The 15,728-nt window shown below is 42.9% G+C and overlaps 1 protein-coding gene across 1 annotated transcript in view; it reads right to left on the reverse strand.

Moving 5' to 3' along the window:
* The window catches only part of BLM (BLM RecQ like helicase), a 69,752-nt gene that overhangs the window by 28,261 nt on the left and 25,763 nt on the right, over window positions 1-15,728 (reverse strand). The window contains exons 12-13 of the mRNA XM_055142714.1: window positions 5,968-6,074; window positions 4,227-4,387 (exon numbers count right to left, since the gene is read on the reverse strand). Of these exons, the coding sequence (XP_054998689.1) occupies window positions 4,227-4,387; window positions 5,968-6,074 (268 nt within the window). The remainder of the gene's footprint in view (window positions 1-4,226; window positions 4,388-5,967; window positions 6,075-15,728) is intronic.

Below are 15,728 nucleotides of genomic sequence, written 5' to 3' on the forward strand. Positions count from 1 at the left end.
CAAAACTGAAAGTCACTTTACTGCTATTCTCAACATAAACGACAACAAGCTGGGTGTGCAAGTCTTCAGACCCGGTGCTCTTGCTTCTGATTCTAACTTTCACGAATGTCATTTAACTTCATAAATCAAAGTGCTAAACTATGTTCTATATATATATATATGTATATATATATATATGTATATATATATATATATATATATATAGGCTGGAGCGATAGCGGTTGGGTGTTCGCCTTTCACTCGGCGGACCCGAGTTCGATTCCTCCGCCCCTCTCGGAGAGCCTGGCAAGCTACCGAGAGTATTGAGCCTGTGCACCAGAGCCTGGATGTGCCAAAAACAGTAACAATAAGTCTCTCAATGAGAGACATTACTGGTGCCTGCTGAAACAAATCGATGAGCAACGGGATGACAGTGATAGTGATATATATATATATGTACATATATATATATATATATATATATATCCAGTGATTCGGGGACAATTTTTTTTTTTTTGCTTTTTTGGGTCACACCCAGCGATGCTCAGGGGTTACTCCTGGCTTTGCACTCAGGAATTACTCCTGGCGGTGCTTGGGGGACCATATGGGATGCCGGGGATCGAACCCGGGTCGGCCGCGTGCAAGGCAAACGCCCTACCCGCTGTGCTATCGCTCCGGCCCCCTCGGGGACAATTTTTTTCTTTTTTCTTTTGCTTTTTGGGTCACACCCGGCGATGCACAGGGATTACTCCTGGCTGGGCACTCAGGAACCACCCCTGGCGGTGCTCAGGGGACCATATGGGATGTTGGGATTCGAACCCGGGTCAGCCGAATGCAAGGCAAACGCCCTACTCGCTGTGCTATCACTCCAGCCCTCGGGGACAATTTTTACACACACACACACACACACACACACACACACACACACACACACACGTATATAAATATTTTTTTCTTTCTTTTTTTTAAAAAGCCATACATGGGACCGGAGTGATAGTACAGTGGATAGGACATGTGACTTGCACATGGTCCACCCAGGTTCAATCTCCAGCATCCCATATGGTCCCAGGCAGTGCCAGGAATAATTCCTGAGTGCAGAGCCAGGAGTAACTCCTGAGCATGGCCAGGTGTGACCCAAAAATGCCCTCCCCCTCCTGCCCAAGCCATGCCTCTCTGTGCTCAGGGGTCACTCTCACTCCTTGAGGGCTCACAGGACAATATGGGGTGCCGGGGATTGCGTCTAGGTTGTCCACATGCAAGACAAGTCCCTACCTGCTGTACCTGCTGTACAATCTCTTTGGCTTCCAAGATGCGTATTTGTTAAATACTTATAATAAATCTAACTAACCTGACTTCCTCCTTGGCATTACTATAATTTATAGGTTGAACCCCATATATATGCCCTATCACCAACACATGATTGACTTCATTCGCTTTAATTTTCATCTTCTTTCTATTGTATTCTCCGGTCACTTGTTGTATCACTGATTCAAAAGTTGGGCCTTGAGAGGATCATTAGTCTAGATATGCGATTTTATTTGTTTCATTTTTTGCATTTTCTTGTTTGGATGAACTGCCTTTTCATTTCTTTTTCATTTCATCCTGTACTTTTCATATGGCAAATGGTTTCCAGATCACATAAGTTTCCTTACACCTTTCTGGGCTGTATCTCTTATTTTAAGACCTTCTGTTTTCCATTCAAAAAATAATTTTGAGAAATATTTTTGTGCTCATCTTTAGGGCGATGATTTCTTCTTTTGTTAGTGAGCATTCACAGGCTAATAATATTTTCCTCAAACCCATCCTTTATTTAGGGGGATCTATTCAAGGATGGTACCATCAAAGTGTGGGCTGACTAGTGTTCTCAGCTTCTGTTTGATCGACTTGTGTGACAAATTTTCCAGTTTAGAAACAGATGTTCAACATCATTAATTATTAGAAAAAAATAAGTCAAAATCTTAGTGAGATTCCATTTTCTTGTGAATGCCACATTTATGAGGATGAACATAAGGGAAAAATAAAATAGTAACAGATATTACAGCTGATCTTAGCCAAAAGGCCGAGAAGTGATAGGGAAAATATAAATGCTGTCAAAGAGGCCTCAGAGAAACCAAACAGCTGGTAGGGCACTAGCCTTGCTCATGCCAAACCTGGTTCAATCCCTGGCACCCCATACGGTCTCCAGAGTCCTGTGAGGAATGATCCCCGAGGGCAGAGCCAAGGGTATGCTTTGGGTACGGCTGGGTGTGGTAGAAAAACAAAAAAAACCAAGAAACAAAAATGCTATCAAGACACGAAGACACCAGAATTTCAAGGCATCATTGATGGGGAAGTAGAACTTTACAGATGTTTTCAAAGACAGTTTGGCAGTTTTTAAAAAGCTAAACAACAGGCTTGGGAGATAACCCAGTGGTTTGGGTTCAACCCACGTTCCAGATTCAGTCTCTCCACCCCCAAAACATTGCTGGTGGTCCCCGACACCACTGGGCCATGTAACGCCACATTCTTGGGTGCTAGCACCGAGCCATCATGGCTGAAGATTGCTGCAAATGATCTCCAGTTCCCAGAGCACTTGAGAGAGACCCTCCCTGAAAAGCAGTTAGAGTTATCATATTACTCAGTAGTTAAGGTCCTAGGTGTATACCCAAGAAATTGAAAACATATGTGCATAGAAAAACTTGTACACAACCATTCACAGAAAAATTATTCACAAAAGAAAAAAAGTAGATACAGGGGTAGGAGAGATAGTACAGTAGGCCCTGTATGTACAACACTTGCCCTATGTGGCCGATCGGGTTTGGTCCCTGGCACCTCATATAATCCCTGGAACCCTGCCAACAGTGATCCCTGAGTGCAGAGCCAGGAGGAAGCCCTGAGCACAGCCAGGTGTGGCCCCAAAACAAAAAAGCAAACAAACAAAAAAAACGTGAATAGCTCCGACTGTGAATTAGCTCCAACTGTACCAAATGATGATGAGATGAATGAGTAGTGATACACCTATATACGAAAGTATTATTTAGTCATAATAATAAATTTCCCAAAAGTCATATATATACTATAGCTTACTTCTTAAAAGCATTCTGCAAAGTTACTTGAAATGTCTAAAATGAAAAATCAACAAAAGCATTAGGAGTGGTTAACAAGATTAACAAGTGGTTAACAAGACAGAAAGACTAGGGAAACGAAGTCACAAGAAGTGAGTGCTCATGCGTACTGTATTTGGGGTACTGTATACGTATTTGTGGTACTGGGTACTGAATTTTGGGAAGACAAAATGTTCTGGAGTTAACAGTAATAGCTGCACAATCTTGTAAAATATACTAAAAACCACTGACCTGTAAACTTTGAAAATATAAAATTTATTGAACGTGATTTATATTTAAGGAAATTTATATTTTTATTTTGTGAAAAAACAAATTTAGAAGTGTCAAGAAAATATGCTTTTAGTGCAGGAGTGATAGGACAGCAGGTAGGGCACTTGCCTTGTAAGGAGCAAGTCCAGATTCATCCCTGTCACCACATATGGTCCCCTGAGCACTGCCAGAATCCTGTAGGGCTGGGGACCAAACTGAGGATTGGGCACAAGCAAGGCATGTGCCCAAACCCTTATTCTTTTTTTTTTCTCTCCATTTTGGGTCACACCTGGTGATACTCAAGGTTACTCCTGGCTCTGCACTCAGGAATTACTCCTAGTTGGTGCTTGGTGGACCATATGGGATGCTGGGAATAGAACCCAGGTCGGCCACATGCAAACGCCCTATTCGCTGTGCTATCGCTCCAGTCCCTAAAACCCTATTCTATCTCCCTAGTCCCTGCATACTGCCTTTATTTGTTGGTTTTAAGGCCATACTGGCAGTGCTGGGAGTTGGTCCCAAATCACTGCTTGAGTGTCACTATTGGCAGAACTAAAGGAACTATGAGTTACTGAGGTCTGAACCAGGGCCTCTAGCATACGAAACATGTGCTCCAACCCTTTGAGCTATCTCTCCCACCCTGTTTTACCTTTAAGGTAAAAACAGCCTGCATACATTTGCTTTATATTTTTTAATTTTTTTTGGCTTTTTGGGTCACACCCGGCAATGCTCAGGGGTTACTCTTGGCTCTGCACTCAGGAATTACTGCTTGGGGTGTTTGGGGGACCGTATGGGATGCCAGAGATAGAACCCTGGTCAGCCATGTGCAAGGCCAACATCCTACCCCTGGACTATCTCTCCAACTCCTACTCTATATTATTTTTTAAAATTTACCTGGCAACCATCCTGATTAACCCACTTGTGCTGTACTTCATCTCGGGCAGAATCGCTGAGGCCAGCGTGGTAAGCAAGAGCAGCAAGACCATCTCTCTGTAGGGTGTCAGCCACTGTGTCACATTCTCTCCTGGAGAGGCAGTAAATTATCCCTGAGTTATCTGCCAAGAGATCAAAACAGTGCTGAAGAATAAGGACTGTTAACATGACAAAGAACACAATTTACAGTGCTCCTAGAAATACATGAACCATGAATAGTTTCAGTGCTCTTACAGTACAAAGATCACACAGGCAGAATAATCCAAGGGCTCTCTGTGCACTGAAAATAAGCAAACGTCCCTTTGAGTGACTCCTTCGGCAGATCTGGGTGGGCACTACGGCTCTTCTTTCTCACGGATTATGAACTCGGAAGTCACTCTAACAAGGGACTTAGGCAAAAGTTTTTTGTTCATAATTTTAAAACTTAGAAAAATTGGAGCCAAAGCACAAGTACAGTGGGTGTTTGCTTTGTACATGGCTGACCCAGGTTTGATCTCCAGCATCCCACAGGGTCCCGAGCCCACCAAGAGTCACGCGAGTGCAGAGTCAGGAGTAAGAGATGAGCACTGCTGGGTATGGTGCTGAAACTAAATATGAAGTTTAAAATAATTTTTCAACATTATAGAAATATCTAGACAACAAATTAAATACAAAACATTCTTAAACACTGTTTTTGGGGGGCCTAAATCCAGCAGGACCCAGGGCTTACTCCCGGATCTGAGCTTAGGGATCACTCATGGTGGAGCTCAGTGTCTACTGTATGCAAAGTAAGTGCCTTAACTGTACTCACTCTTTCTCTGGCCTCAACATTATTATTATTATTACTTTGCTTTTTTGGGTCACACCCGGCAATGCACAGGAGTTATTACTGGCTCATACACTCAGGAATTACTCCTGGCCATGCTCAGGGGACCATATGGGATGCTGGGAATCGAACTCAGGTCGGCCGCGTGCAAGGTAAATGCCCTACCCGCTGTGCTATCACTCCAGCCCCCTTAACACTATTTTTATTTTTATTTTTTATTTTTTTTGCTTTTTGGGTCACACCCGGCGATGCACAGGGGTTACTCCTGGCTCATGCACTCAGGAATCACCCCTGGCGGTGTTCAGGGAACCATATGGGATGCTGGGATTTGAACCCGGGTCGGCTGCATGCAAGGCAAACGCCCTACCCGCTGTGCTATCACTCCAGCCCCCCTTAACACTATTTTTAAAACCAGAAAGTAAAAGATTTAAAATCTAGATGTTTAACAACAACAACAAAAAATTCTCCACGAAAAAGTAGAAAACAAGTTCTACATGAAGAACTGGCAGGAAAAAAAAAAACTGGCAGGAATTTTAGAAACTAAGTTCAGTTATTATGCCTAGAGCAGACAGACCCAGAGAAGACACTAGGACAAAGGGCTGATAATTAATGTATTCATAGAAGCCAGAGAAAGATAGTGAAACCAAGAATTACAATACAGGTATGTAGGAGGGACTATTTAACAATAATTTTTTATGAGGGTTTATTATTATCAAACCAAATTAGACTTTATAATTTTCAGAACTGAGAGAATTGCAATATCTACTCTATAAATAGCAAATTAGTGTTATAATGAAAAGAAGTATTTAATATGCAATTTTACATATTCTAATCTAAGATGGTATTAGAAAGACATTTATACTTTCTGGGCATAATTTATCACACGGCTATACTCACATGGATGATGTTTTCTGATCCAGTCTAAGCAATCAAATGCTATCTTTTTAGGCTTTTTTGGCAGTACGTAGTATTTCAGATTATGTCTATTAAAGCTCATACTAAACCTAAAATAAATTACAAACAAAATTTTGTGATGAGAAACTAGTTTTAGTCATCTTCAGAAGTTACTAATGTGTGAGGCTATACCTCAGGATTGATTCCTGCTCCTCCTACCAAATTAAATACTTATGTTCCACAATGCAACCTAATTACTGAGTTATCTTAAACTGATTATCATCACAGGCAGTTTACATAATACAAACTTGGTACCCCACTGCCTCCCTCCCACTTTCTTTGGGAGTGCTTCTTTTCTACTAGACATCTAGCCCTTCTTGTATCTCAGTATCCTCTATGAATTTCCTGCTTCTTTCTCAGTATGTTTGAGGGTCACCAGTCTTAGAAATAACAAGTTTTCCTTGTAGCGAGCATCTTACTTCTCTTTCCCTCCAATGCTAATTTTCTCAGAAGATACTTAAGTCCCCAATCAACCATAACTTCAATTCTCATCACTTTTGGCTTTGGTTATCACCATTCCACCACAACTGTTTTTTTTTTTTTGGTTTTGTTTTTTGGGGTTATTTTTTTTTGCCATGCCCAGAGATGCTCTGGGAGACCATAAGGGATGAAACCCAGGTTAACCGTATGCAAGACAAGTCCCCTTACCCTCTGTGCTATCTCTCTGCATCTCTAGCACAACTATTTTTTCAGAGCGTATGAAACTAAAGACTGGGGCCTGGGAGATAGAACAGTGGGTAGTGTTTACCTTGCATAAGGTCAACCTGAGTTTGCTCCCCAGCATTCCATACGGTTCCCCGAGTACTGCCAGGAGTGACCGAGTACTGCCAGGAGTGATCGCTGAATACAGAGCTAGGAATAACCCCTGAGGATTGCCAGGTGTGGCCCCCAAACAAACAAACAAACGAAATCAAAACGAGAGGAGGAAGGTGGTAGAATATCTGCCTTGCTAGCGTAAGGTTATGAGTTCAATCCCTGTTTACTGAGTGAAGTCCCAAGAAATTTGCTTTGTGCCTGGTAATAGTGTTGTCTGCAGGCATTTCTGACAACACTGTAGCCAGACACGTGCAAGCACTGCAACTACAATGGGCTGTGACTCCTGGAGAGCACAACTATATAAGACATGCAGATGCCATGACCAGGAAGCTTGGACCTCCAGCAAGCAATGTCATCAGAATAGAGCCATACTGTATTCTACCAGGAGTGCAAGCGTGGGTGACAGCATAACTCCATTCCTGGGACTCAACAGAGGAAAGAGGAGAATTAAAAAAGAAAGGTGTGAGCGGCTGGAGTGATAGCACAGCGGGTAGGACGTTTGCCTTGCACACGGCCGACCCAGGTTCGATTCCCAGCATCCCATATGGTCCCCTGAGCACGGCCAGGAGTAATTCCTGAGTGCATAAGCCAGGAATAACCCCTGTACATCACCAGGTATGACCCCAAAACAAAACAAACAAACAAAAAAAGAAAGGTGTGGGGGGCTGGAGTGATAGCACAGCGGGTAGGGCGTTTGCCTTGCACGCGGCCGACCCGGGTTCAAATCCCAGCATCCCATATGGTCCCCTGAGAACGGCCAGGGGTAATTCCTGAGTGCAGAGCCAGGAGTAACCCCTGTGCATCGCCAGGTGTGACCCAAAAAGCAAAAAAAAAAAAAAAAAAACAAAAAAAACAAATCCCAGCATCCCATATGGTCCCCTGAGCACCGCCAGGGGTGATTCCTGAGTGCATGAGCCAGGAGTGACCCCTGTGCATTGCTGGGTGTGACCCAAAAAGCAAAAAAAAAAAAAAAAAAAAAGAAAGGTGTGGGGGCCAGAGTAATAGTACAGTGGTTAGGGCGTCTGCCTTGCATGTGATCGACCCAGGTTTAATCCCTGGCATCCCATATTGTCCCCCAAGCACCTTAAGCACAGAGCCAGGAGTAACCCCCAGCATTGCTGGGTGTGACCTAAAAAAGGAAAAAAGAAAAAAGAAAGAAAGGTGCGGGCCAGAGTGGTAGTACAATGGGTAGGGCGTTTCCTCGAAAGCTGTCAACCTAGGTTCATCAATCTGGCATCCCATACAGCCCCCCAAACACCACCAGGAGGAATTCCTGAGTGCAGAGCCAGGAGTAACCCCTGGCCATCTCTGGGTATGACCCAAAATGCAAGATAAATAAATAAACATTAAAAAAAAAAAAAGAAAGAAAGGTGCAGATCTGGAGAGGCAGCACCAAGGGCTGGAGAACATGCTGTGCAGAGAGGCCAAGGCCCATTTGTGGTACTTGCAAAGTCCCACAAGCACCTCTACGAGTGCACGGAGCCAGGAGTAGCTCCGAACACAATCATGTTCCCAAAACCAAACCAAACCCCACAAACAACAAAGGTAGGTTAGGCAATTCTTAGAGTTCTTGGCCCATAAGGGTCCTCCAGGTCCCTATGAAGAAGCAACCCATTGCAAATGTCTCAGGGCCATGTTGATGGGAAGACTCACAGAGGTCATAAATGCAGCAAACATTTATATCTCCCTAAAGTAGGGAAGTTGCCAGTATTCGGCGCAGGACAGGGAGAATGAAGCTACTTTTTGTCCTTGTATCTAAATCCAAGCTAGATGGGTCCATTTTTTTTTTTTTGGCTTTTTGGGTCAAACCCGGCGATGTCAAGATTTATTCCTGGCTCTGCACTCAGGAGTTACTCCAGGTGGTGCTCAGGGGACCATATGGGAGGCCAGGGATCAAATCTGGGTCGACTGTGTGCAAGGCAACCACCTTACCCGCTGTACTACTGCTCCGGGTTCTAGAGGGGTCCATTATTTGCTGCGACATGCAGGACAGCCTGGTTCAGCTTGAGGACTTGAGAATGCCTGTGAAAATGCATGTGATGTGGAGGGCAGTCATGTCTCACTGCAGATAAGATCTTGCGACAGGCAGTAAGTCAATCTCTCAGGTGTAATGCGCTGGGGCCTTTTTCCTGGCCTCTTTTTTCAGATCTCATTCTCTCTAGCCACCAGCACCACTCCACATACTGGCTGGCCTTACTGAAATCCTCTCTGAGCGCCTAAATTGCAATCCAAGGGTCCCCCTTTCACCGCTCTGATTACTTTGTCTCCTTTGCTTACTCCAGAAATGAGAACACTCATTTCCCTTCCCAAATGAATGGCTCTTCTATTCTCATCCTACATTCTCTTCTCCAGGGACTCATTGTTACTGCTTTTAACAGCACCCAAAACATGCTTCCCCTGAGTCTTAACTTTGGCTCCCAGTTTAGATCTCTTCACAAGCTTCTAACCCACGGTCCATCTCTATTTTAGATCAGTGCACTAAAACTGGAATAGACACATCCCTAAAGGGTTACAACGTGCTTGTGTAAGCAAACATGTATTGAAAGGAATCCAATTCCAAATCCTTCATCTTTTTGTTTTGTCTTGCAGTCACACTCAGTGGTGCTCGAGGTACCATATGGGGTGCTAGGGATCAAACCCAGGTTGTACTATCGTGGCTGTACTATCACTCAGGCCCCCCAGACCCTCCATCTTCATGTACTTTTCCTTAAGACTGATCTAAGAATGTACTTTGCATTCAGATTTCCAGTTACTGTTTCCAGGTTTCATTTCATATGCCCTCTCACTTTCTAAACACAAGCAAACAAACCCTATTTCTCTCTTACTCTGAATCATTTTATTAGTGTGTATTGTTCTAGGACACCAAATAAAACAAATAGAAACTTTCTTTTGGGGGGTGGGGGCGGGGGGGTTGTGCAGAGGGGTGCACCTGACTGTGCTCAGGGATCCAATCTTGCTGACTAGGTGCAAGGCAAACCCTGCAGCTGCTGGGAATCACTTTTGGGCCACATCTGCAGTGTTCAGGCTTACTCCTGGCAGTGCTGGGAGCATAAGTGGTATCAGAATTGAACCAGTTGTATGCAGGCAAGTACTATCTCTCTGGCCCAAGACTTTCTTTTCAAAAAAGGCTTTGGGGGGCTGGAGCAATAGTACGGTGAGTAGGGCATTTGCCTTGCACGCAGCCAACTCGGGTTCGATTCCTAGCATCCCATATGTCCCCCGAGCACTGCCAGGAGTAAGTCCTGAGTACATGAGCCAGGAATAACCCCTGTGCATCGCCAAGTGTGTCCCAAAAAGAAAAAAAAAAGGCTTTGGACTCCATTGTATCTTTACTAAGGGAGCAGTGATGCTGCTATTAAATGGTAAATATAATATTAGGTCCAGGGCATCAAATTCGTGTCACTTTTAATGATGTTTCAACAGTGGAATGAATTTGTGTTCTGCTTTTGTTGTTTTTGGAATTAAGACAGTTGTCAGGGGAATGTGTACAAGATAGTTTATACAAAATAAAAAATGAAGTCAGAATTTTTTTTTATAAAAAATAAATAATTTGACCAGATGCATTGGCAATGAAAACTACTTTGCCAATTAGGTTATTTGGTATTCATTTCCTATAATTGAAAGAGTGAATCTGTAGCCACAAAGTTTTGACAAAACTACTATTTAGAAGCATAGCCACAGTAAAAATACATGACAAAATAAATTGTGAAAGGTGAACTAAAACACTATTTTGATTTTCCCAACTCATCCAAATATGTTGGATACAAGGTTAATGAAAGAATAACCTGCGACTTTACTGTATAGGTCAATTGTTTCTAAGAGTTTCTTACTAGAGCTTTTAGGTTTCTCTAGGTATAGTATCATATCGTCTTCGAATAGTGAGAGCTTGATTTCTTCCTTTCCGATCTGAATCCCCTTAATATCTTTTTCTTGCCTGATGGCTATTGCTAATACTTCCAGTACTATATTAAAGAGAAGTGGTGAGAGTGGGCATCCTTGTCTTGTCCCCGATCTTAGAGGAAAAGCCCTTAGTTTTTCTCCATTGATGATAATGCCTGCCATAGGTTTGTGGTAGATGGCTTTGACTATCTTGAGAAAAGTTCCAGGAGGTGGTCTCCATGGCTTGGAGGCTGGTCTCTCATTCTGGGCAACTCAGAGAAGGGAACACCAAGTAAAATATGGTTGGAGGTCATGTGGGGGAAGGATGATGCGGGCCGAATATAGACTAGAGACTGAACACAATGGCCACTCAACACCTTTATTGCAAACCACAACACCTAATCAGAGAGAGGGAGAACAAAAGGGAATACCCTGCCATAGTGGCAGTGTGGGGTGGGGGGAGACGGGACTGGGGAGGGTGGGAGGGATGTTGGGTTTACGGGTGGTGGAGAATGGGCACTGGTGAAGGGATGGGTTCTCGAACTTTGTATGGGGGAAACATGAGCACAAAAATGTATAAATCTGTAACTGTACCCCACGTTGACTCACTAATTAAAAATAAACTATTAATAAAAAAATAAAAAAATAAAAATAAAAAAAAGAAAGAATAACAAGGATATTTAATAGCCATTAGACTTAGAAGTATTGGTAAAACTTTATATAAGACATGTTTCCCAGAAAAAGCGAAGTAGATAATGAATGATCTGACCTATTTTGCCAATCAGATAGTTTCTCTTTGCTCTCTACAAAATTTGAGTTGTCAGCTGACAGATCATTAAAAATAATTTTTGATGACAGATCATGATGTAATTTTGGCATATATGTCAGAAGGAATTCAAATAATTGAGTGTTACTGCTACAATAAATGCTTCCCATTCCTATCTACAAGTTTATGTGACAACATTTCTCAGTGTCACTTCTATAAAAAATGTGAACTGACTCAATTCATCCACAGATCTATAAATTAGGGGAAAAGTCTTTGCCAGGGTTGTAGCATACACCTCTTACATTCATCTGTGAAGGAGGCCACGGGTCAGACCTCAGAATTGCAAAACAAAACAATTATTTTGTTTTTTTAATTTAGTTTTAGTTTTTGAGGGCCACACCCGATGGTGCTCACTCCTGACTCTCTGGGCTGACTCCTGGCTCTGCACTCAGGGATCACTTCTGGTGGAAGTGATCAGACCAGAGGGGTTGCTGGGACTTGAACTCAGTTTGGTGATGTGCAAGGCAAGTACCCTGCCTGCTTACTATCGCTCCAGGCCACAAAACAATGATCTTAAAATCTATGCATTTATAATCTTGATTCCTCCACTCTGTTTTACTGAGAATTATTCTTTCTTCTATGCGTTAATGACATCAACCAGGAAGATGAATTTCATTTGGTACTAAAGTTTTTCTCTACAAACATAAAAACTAAAATGTACGCATCTAAATAATTTAGAATATTAGAAATTCATACTTCTAATTATAATATTTCAAAATTATAAAACAAAATCCAGAGAACTTTAGTATAAGAAATTAAAAAACAAGTCAAGGGCCAGAGATATAATACAGGGGTTAAGGTACTTGCCTTGCACACAGCTGACCCTGAATTAATCCCCATAACACATATGGCTCCACAAGGACCACTTGGAATGATATTTGAGCACAGACCCAGAAGTAAGCCTTAAGCAGTACTGGATGTGGCCCAGAGACAATACTACCACCCTTCATATACATTTTTATATAAAAAAATACAGTATTTTAGGGCCGAAACGATGGTACAGTGAGTAGGGCAATTGACTTGCATGCGGCCAACCTGGATTCAATCCCTGTAATTCCCATATGGTCCCCCAAGCACTGCAAGGAGGGTTTCCTGAGTGCAGAGCCAGGAGTAATCCCTGAGCATTAATGGGTGTGACTAAAAATAAACGCAAAAAAATATAATACTTTAAGATAAAATTTGTGGGGAAAATTAAAGAAATTATGCATTCAAATAGAAAAAAAATGTAAAATATCTGAGTTAAAATTAAGATGGGGGATGGGGCTCACACCCAGTGGTGCTCAAGGATCACTCTTCTCTATGCTCAAGGTACCATGCAGTGCTAGAGACGGCTTCTGTTTTATTTGGAGGTGGGGCACACCCAATGTCTAGGGACCTCATATGGCAGTGCTCAGGGGACCATATGTAGTGTTGGGATTTGAACTATTCTTGTGGCCACTTGACCTTTGTACTATTTCTCTAGCCCCAGTGCTGGGGATTGAACACAGATCTCCTTATATGCAAAACCTGTGCTTAATTTGTTTTTGGGCTACACCTGGCAGTGCGCAAGAGTGGACTCCTGGCTCTGTGCTCAGAGATCACTCCTGGTAGGCTCAGGAGATATCAGATGCCGGGGATTGAACCTGCAATCAAGGCAAGTGCCTTACCTGCTGTCCTATCACTCTGGCATCTGTGATTAAATTTTTAATGTGTCTTATTAAGTGGATGACAATAGGGACAGAATTGCTATTACATTTATGGTAACAATTTTGTTTCAAAATGTTAATGTTGGGGGCTGGAGCCATAGCACAGCAGGTAGGGCGTTTGCCTTGCACGCGGCTGACCTGGGTTCGATTCCCAGCATCCCATAGGGTCCCCTGAGCACCGCCAGGAATAATTCCTGAGTGCAGAGCCAGGAGTAACCCCTGTGCATCGCCAGGTGTGACCCAAAAAGCAAAAAAAAAAAAAAAAAAAGTTAATGTTTACCACCAGCTACCTATTTTTTTTATTTCAATTCATACAGAAAACTTTTAGGTGTCAAGCTATACAAGAAAAGGGTTGGTAGAAGGCTGAAAGTGATAAACCACAGACCTTGCAGATGTGAGGCCCTGAGTCCCAACCTTGGTGTTTAGATGCCATGCTAAGAACCGCCAGGTGAAACCCCAAATCACTGGCTGTGGTCCTGGTAGAACATTTCTCATACTCAGCCCTCAAATAAAAAAACAAATATAGGGGCTGGAGCGATAGCACAGCGGGGAGGGCGTTTGCCTTGCACACGGCCAACCCGGGTTGATTCCCAGCATCCCATATGGTCCCCTGAGCACTGCCAGGGGTAATTCCTGAGTGCAGAGCCCTGAGCATTGCTGGGTGTGACCCAAAAAAGCAAAACAAACAAAAAGTTAATAAAATTGTGAATGAGATGGCTCAGGAAGAGCCTATTTAAAAAAAATATATATATATATATATAGTACAAGTGGTAGTTTTCCAAGTTCCTTTTGCGAAGGACATGTGATCAAAGAAAGTATGAAGGTTACTGTCATGGCCACCTCCACTCATCCCTTAACCATCCCACAGACCTAAGTCACTCCCATTACTCATGCACACACCCCTCTCACCCCACATTTCCAGTCAGGGTCGGTAATACTGGTTACCCGAATCAGAAACACTCCAACAAAACAAACAAACTTGCACTGCATCCACTGGTCTGAACCCACTGGCTGGAGAACTGCTGTTTCAACACTTCTCTCTAGACTCAGGGCCCTCTTCTACGGCTGCCACACTCATGCTCAGCCTCAGGCGGGCACGGGCTTACGTGTATGACTCTCATCTTAGGTCCCCCTCCCTCTTCCACTCCACTGCCAGGATTATCACCACACGCTCCAGATCAAGCCATTTCGCAGGTCAAAATGTCTACAGAGTGAAGTTCAACCTCTTTCTTATTCAGATACACAAGATTCTCCAGGATCTGACCCCCCCCTTCTCCTATTTGTCACCTTAACCTCGATTACTCACCATTCCTTAGGCCTGACCTGTACTTACTTTTTTGGGGGTGAAATGGGGTAGTTTGGGCCACACCTTATGGTGCTTGGGTTTACACCTGGCTCTGTGCTCAGTGGTCTCTCATACAGGGCTCAGGGAATCATACGTGGTGCCGAGGATTGAACCCATATTGGCTGCTGTACTATCACTCTGGCCTATGACCTGTACTTTTATGCCAGAAAACCCAGTCCTGAACTCTCACATTTTGCCTGCTGAAATGCCATTTTTCTAGCACTTTCTACTTAAAAAAAGACCTATGGAATGGCTTGGTGATTTGGTGATGTGGCTCAGTGGTGGAGTGCCTGCCTTAGAGGCAAAACTCCAGCTCACCTCCAGATATCCCTTCATTGCTGAGTGTAATCCCAGTAGCACTGCGTTGGTGATCCCTGGTAGCACAAGGTTATGTGACCCCTGGCAAGCACTGCAATGGAAATGTACAGCTCCTGGAGATCACAACAAAAAATCAGGGCGGAGAAAAAAGAAGTAAATGAAATAAAACAAAGTAACCCTAAAACTGCAACCCTGATGCAGTGTGGAAGATAAAGTGAAATGGTGCAGCAGCTTGGAAAACAATCTGGTAGTTCTTTAAAAGGTTAAACATAGTTATTATATGACCCCAAAATTCCACTCCTTAAGTATATAGCCAAGAGAAGTGAAAACATATGTTCACAAGACAATCTGAACACAAAATGCTCATGGCACATTATTCCTAAGAGCCCAAAAATGGAACCAACTCAAATATCTACCATATGGATGAAAATATAGAGGTTCCAATGGAATATTATTTGGCAATAAAAAAAAGAATGAAGTATTCTCATATGTGACATCATGAAGAACCTCAATGGATGACCTTACATATGTGAACTGTAGAGAAGAAGCTAAATTCTATAGAGACAAAATAAATTAATGGTTACCCAAAGAAGACTGGAGAAGAGAGGGGACTGCTAATGAGCACTGGGCTTGTTCGGAGACAAAAATGTGAGATAATGGTGACTGCAAAACCCGTGAATAAACAAACACAACTCCCATAAAATGGGATGCCCTAAAAAGGTGAATTTTATAGCATACAAATTATATCTCAATGCCTCTATTTAAAGTGTTTAAAAGCTCACTCATCCTCCAAAACCTGCTTCCTTTATAAAAACCTGTCTGACCCCTCCTCATT

This window comes from Sorex araneus, chromosome 6, assembly GCF_027595985.1.
Source record: "Sorex araneus isolate mSorAra2 chromosome 6, mSorAra2.pri, whole genome shotgun sequence".
NCBI lineage: Eukaryota > Metazoa > Chordata > Mammalia > Eulipotyphla > Soricidae > Sorex > Sorex araneus.